The sequence below is a fragment of the Palaemon carinicauda genome, chromosome 9, assembly GCF_036898095.1.
Source record: "Palaemon carinicauda isolate YSFRI2023 chromosome 9, ASM3689809v2, whole genome shotgun sequence".
NCBI classification, from domain to species: Eukaryota; Metazoa; Arthropoda; class Malacostraca; order Decapoda; family Palaemonidae; genus Palaemon; species Palaemon carinicauda.
The window spans coordinates 150,539,065-150,545,163 of record NC_090733.1 but is presented as its reverse complement, the minus strand read 5'-3'; the positions used below and the strand labels follow the sequence as shown (position 1 = coordinate 150,545,163).

The window sequence follows — 6,099 nt, the reverse complement described above, 5'->3', positions numbered from 1 at the left end:
ACTTCCTTTTTTATACTTAGTGTACCTGAGCCGTTACACACACACAGGCATACACACAGACACACACACACACACACACAAAACCTTTCCTACCCTAACCTTGTCCTAAGTACAACCCGTTGGTTCTGCAATTTTTGGGAGAGTGGTTTCGGAGCGCACATCTCAGGGTACCCCCTCTCACATGGATATGACTACTCTCCCACCCCTGAGCGTGGTTTTATATATATATAGATGTGTATATATATATATATATATATATATATATATATATATATATATATATATATATATATATATGTATGTATATATACACGGTATATATATATAGTGAGACACGCTCTTTATTATATAGGGGAGATTCTGCCTTTATGCTCAAGACAGACAGGGTTTTACAATACACATATTGGGATTTATTATTGTTGAGATAAAGCTAGCCTTATTATTCTTGGTAGGCTCTGGCTTATAGAGCACTCCATAACTTTGGATACCTGAAGCCTATATATTTTGTTGGGGTCGTATCCCCTGGCGACTGGTCTTGCTGCTTCACGCCTTGGTGTTCAATCTGTTATTGTATCGTATTTATAGTGTTTACATTATCTAATAAACGACTAATCAGTTCCTTATACAGCGCTTTGAATTCATCACTCAATGCAAAGTGACCGTCCGGTGACCTTTCGTCTGGCAATTCAGTTTTTGCGCTTCGTGTAATGTTAAATGTTATGATTGAAGCTGTCTATATACAAAGTTATGGGACAGAATAATATCTTATTTAAAAAAAAAAAAAAACAAGGCAAATGATACAAAGTAGTTCATTGCAAGAATTATGTCACTTTATTTAACAAAAATCTGTATTCATATATCTCCTATATACAAAAATATACATAATTAAATAAACAAAAAAAGTTTAAATCACGGGTATCGAAGGTACATAGGATATGAAGGAAGGACATGAAGAAAATTGAAAAGAATAAAAGAAAAATTGTCTCCAACAGGCAGAGATAATAGTCACATTAGCAGCCGATGTGTTGGCGTCCTACCGTTGACGGTGAAGATCAACACTTTGGCGTTGTCAAAAAAAGTCCAAAATTAGAAAAAAAGGGAGATTCTGCCACTGTGGGGGACTCAGTTACTTCAAACATTATGAGTCTTACTAATTTATGCTTTTTAAGCCTTTCCAAAATAAGAATTACTGTCGATGCATTTTGTTGTAAAGGTCTTCAACGAATTTCCTAGGCTGTAAAAATTCGGATTGACAGGACATTTCAGGTAGTCACTATTCATTTGATGTTCTTTGGCAATTGTTTAAAATTTGGTCGTTAAAGGAAATAATTTTGAAAAGTGCATAGTTACCATCCATCTAAAACAAAACTTGAAAACTATAAATCATCACCTATTAACTTCCTGGGATGTCACAAAGCTGTTGAAACTAACGACAGGAAATTGCTGGTAACTAATTGACCGAGTTTTGCAAAGGAAATCACCAGTAAACTTGATAGCTTTGCCAATGGAAAAGCGAAGCTAAAACTATTACAATTGGCATTCTTAATAAGATTACCTGACTCTTATCGAAGCATCCGATAAAAAAGGGGTCTGAATTTTATGAAGCACTAAACAACATGGCATAGCATAAGTTAACCTTTTAAAAAGGAAATTACAGCTATCAAAGATACGAATGGCAATATTTAGCATGTGACTGACAATTACCGCATTTTCGTAGTTTTGACACAATTCTCGATGTCCACCAGTGACAAAGAAGGCTCCATTAACCTTACAGTATGCTAAAAAGACAATAAACACAAATACATAAGGTACAGTCCCAGCGTCATAGTGTGAGAGAACATCCGTAGGTTCGACAAGAGTAGATACGAATCGGGAATACAATAGAATACAACGTGTAACTTAAGAATATCAAAATGAGACACTATTCTCAAATAACAATCGATACATAATTTCACGTCATGCAAATAATGGAATGTTCATTTCGTGAGACAATGTTCAAAGTAAACTTCTAAACTCTTACCAGCACAGCTCAAGCTGGAATAAAATAGTATAAACTAAAGGGTATAAGTGTGTGTATATACAGTTTACTGTATATATATTATACGAAGAGTACTAGGCAGCCCGTCGAAGCATGATAAGTGGTATTAAGTGACTCCTTAAAAGTCGAGCTACATATATATGCTGTATATAAATGGGGTAGGTAGGCGTTGGGAGCCTGTGAACGTACAGTGTATGTCAAATACTGGAATCATTCGAAGTTCTTTTGAAGTGTAGGTGTGGTTATTATGAATGATCAACTTCCCGAAATACTAATGCATGTATACATATACATTCATACATACGTATGTACTGTATATATTGTATATACATGCTGTATACATATATATACATGTACATACATACTGTATATGAAGAGATTAGTTTTCAGCCTACTTTTGGTGTGCAATTTGGTTTGTGTGTGATCGGGAAGATATATGTCTCACTCACATAGTAAATATATCCTGAATGAAATACCCGAAAAGACCCATTTTCTGCCAAGTCTTTCAGTTATAATACTCAACAAGAATAGAAATAAAAAGAAATTATCTTAGTACTGACAAGGTTTTCCTATTCAACACAGCAAATGGAACAGCTGTGCAGCAGCTTTCTCACGTCTCTACATCCTAACAGTACAGCAGTTTGAAATATCTATGAAAATAGTTTCTAAAAAGGGCAGCTAGGATTGCATCTGAAGTAGAGAAACTCAACAAGAAAGAGACTATGCTTGCTTCATCAAGGAAAGAAGAAAAATAGCTTAAGCAACTAAGACAAAACAATAATAATTAAGTACGCTAACTTTATACTATACTCTGACTAGCACGGTAATGTCAACAACAAAACAAAAAAATATATAAATGCAATTTCATCATATTATCCGTTAGACTCAAAACAAAATATTAACCATGAGATTAACATATGCATTTTGGACTTCTCGAGACGCTGGTTTAAGGATGTTTCCCCAAAAATATCCAATTTAAAGTTACTGATTAAAGCAAAAACCTATGAAGGGTTTACTGCATTACTTCTGAGTTCATGAAGATTGGCTTAAATTCAGTTGCGGCTTTATATATTTATATAATTCAGCAAAAAAGGAGAAAAAATCTACTTTATCATATAGCCTGAGACACTATACATACTGTACATATAGTATAGTGCAGTTCGGTGATTATACTAGAAATATGGCAAAATAAAAGAGTATATATATACATTACAGCTAAAAAATTTGCAAAATAAAATAAAACTGTAAAATAAAATAACATTTCTACGAGTTAACCCAAATACCGATCGGAATGCGCGGCTTTGGGAGTCAATCTATGCCTTCAGCTTTACAAGATCGTCCCACGAGAGGGAAACATTTAATGAGGGTTCTCGTGTTGCCTTCTCTACTTAACATTGGAAAATGGCTAAGTTTCTCTTTTGAAAAAAACTTATCCTGGGGCCTTCAAACAGTCTTCGAACTTGATGAAAGACGTCTCGTAAAGCTTGGCCTTCAAGTTGTCAGTAATTCAGGTACTGTAGCGAGTGGCTGAGGAAGCCTTCTGAATTGGCAGGCGAGATCTTGCCAAAATATTGCAGGTCCTTTGCTTTTAATCTAATCTATTCCAAAGGTTTCCTCACGCCACGCTCTTCAAATGAAAACGAGTTCGCGGCTTCTTTCACCGTCAGCAGCCAATCATTTTAAAACTTAGGACACCAGCACTGAAGTCTGACTCTGCAGGGTAGAATGCAATACTGAATGGCGCGCTAGATGATCACAACAAACGGTTCGTTTGCAGATTTCCAGACATACTCAGTTATCAGATATATCGTATACTGGAGAGCAGAAGGTGGCACATGCACAATAAGAAGGAAGATTCGGCTCTTAGCGATGCTTTCAGTGGAAGAAACTTTTTTCCCCAGGAACTTCGTGTAGCGGAGTGTGCGCTTCACATACAGTATCCACTGTAGGTGCGTATGGAATCCTCAGTGTAGGCCTTTCCTGGAATGACGCCGGGGTCCTTGTGGTGTTTAGGACAGTTGTGGGCGTGAGGGCACTGGCAAAGAGTGTTGGTGTTGACATCCTCAAACTGGGGTCGCTTTTTCACCGTAAAGAGCCGACAAGGTTCCTTGCGTTGGCATCTCAGTCTCTGTAAAAGAAGAATGTTCGTTAGATATGATTTCTCTCTCTCTCTCTCTCTCTCTCTCTCTCTCTCTCTCTCTCTCTCTCTCTCTCTCTCTCTCTCTCTCTCTCTTTCAGAAGTGGGCCTCTGCGAGGTAATACCCTACCCTGTATAACAGTTCAAATATTGACCTAATCCACTTAAAGCAGTTCCAATAATGACCTAATCGACTTAGAAGAGGCTCTTGACGAGGTAATACCCCACCCTGTAAGTGTAAAGCGTTTAAGATATCAACCTAATCCACTTAAAGCAGTTCCAATAATGACCTGATCCACTTAGAAGATGCTCTTGACGAGGGAATACCCCATCCTGTAAGTGTAAAGCGTTTAAAATATTGACCTAATCCACTTAGAAGAGGTCCTAGACGAGGTAATACTCAATCCCGTCAAAGAGACACCATCTGCTTGTCTATTGTCCCTAAATCCATACTTTCAGTTAGCTACCCGTAAAGGGGAGGCGTCAACGACCTAATGCCCCACCCTGCAAGAATATTCAACTGGCATTCTCTAAAGAGGCCACATATACTCACACTCTGAGGCGAGCAAGCGAAGCTATATTGAAAGCCAATGCCCTGGTCTGTCTGGTATGCCTGGCGCTTGATGATGTATGCCACGGAATTCTTGGGGCATACGCAGTGCATGATCTGCTGCGTGGCGTTGTTGGGGTACGTGATGAAGGTCCAGGTCACGTCGCGGAAGTACCGGCATTTCGGGAGTTTCTTGGTGGATTCGCAGACCTTTTGGGAGAAAGAAATGGACTGCATTGTAATGGGTGCGTGTGGGTATCCACTTTTAGTTTATGTATATATATATATATATATATATATATATATATATATATATATATATATATATATATATATATATATATATATAGCTTCTCATAATATATTTTGTATATATAGTACGCATAAGAAATTTAAAAAAAAATCACTAAGAAATGAAGACTGCAGTTGTGTAAGTCCTGACCTGTTTTGTCTTTTATATTTTTAACATATCTTAAAAAATATGTAAAACGAAACTAGTCAGGATTCACAGTGTTCTAATTATTTCTAATGGTTTTCAAACTTACACACACACACACACACACACACACACACATATATATATATATATATATATATATATATATATATATATATATATATATATATATGTATATACATATATATATATATATATATATATATATATATATATATATATATATATATATATATATATATATTTATATATATATATATATATATATATATGTGTGTGTGTGTGTGTGTGTGTGTGTGTGCGTGTGTGTGTGTGTGTGTGTATGTTTGAACTCAAAAGTATGTCGTGTATACATACCTTGAAGTGTCTGTTCTTGTCTGTGATGGTGTGGCCGTCCGAAGGTACTAACGTAGAACTGCAGGTTTCGCTTCCAGGGCATCGACACTGACGCTCGATTCTCGGAGTATCATAGGTGTCAATTTTATTGCAAACTGACCAGGGTGAACATACGGGCAGTTCTTCTTCCGTCTTCTGCGAGAAGATAAAAGTTTGAAATTTAAATAACATAACTTTATTTGGGGAAATGTTTGGCGATGAGGCAGATTGCGAGTATGGAAATGATGAAAATTCTTGTGTTTAAATGAGAGAGAATTACTATTTAAGTTTAGCATTTGTGTGTGTTGAAATGGTCACAAATATGCATGTGTTTTCGCCATCCATTAATGTTAGAAAAATTGATATGCCCTGTAACACTAGCTTTTAACAAATTACGTTGATAACAACAACGATGAAGGAACTTCTTGCTATTTAACATAAGCTTAACATACCAATGGTTATTATCATTAATGTCGCCATTAGCCTAATTATAAACATAAAACGAATAATAAGAAGAAAACGAAGATGGAAGAGAAGGAAAA

At 36.2% G+C, this 6,099-nt stretch overlaps 1 protein-coding gene across 1 annotated transcript; it reads right to left on the bottom strand.

Annotated features, from left to right (window-relative positions):
• Positions 1–819: 819 nt before the first annotated feature.
• On the bottom strand, positions 820–5,778 carry LOC137646932 (protein giant-lens-like). Its single transcript, XM_068380004.1, has 3 exons — positions 5,540–5,778; positions 4,729–4,935; positions 820–4,166 (listed from the first exon to the last, which is right to left on the bottom strand). Exons 1-3 carry the CDS (start codon positions 5,747–5,749, stop codon positions 3,966–3,968), a joined length of 618 nt encoding a protein of 205 aa, XP_068236105.1. The 5' UTR covers positions 5,750–5,778; the 3' UTR covers positions 820–3,965.
• Positions 5,779–6,099: the final 321 nt, after the last annotated feature.

Bases quoted from the DNA above. Each gene is read 5' to 3' on its own strand.
- LOC137646932 (XM_068380004.1), bottom strand. From the start codon at position 5,749: ATGTTATTTAAATTTCAAACTTTTATCTTCTCGCAGAAGACGGAAGAA. The intron at 4,936-5,539 runs GTATGTATACAC...TTCTCCCAAAAG, and splicing joins ACAAGAACAGACACTTCAAG to GTCTGCGAATCCACCAAGAA. The intron at 4,167-4,728 runs GTGAGTATATGT...CTTCTTTTACAG, and splicing joins TCGCTTGCTCGCCTCAGAGT to AGACTGAGATGCCAACGCAA.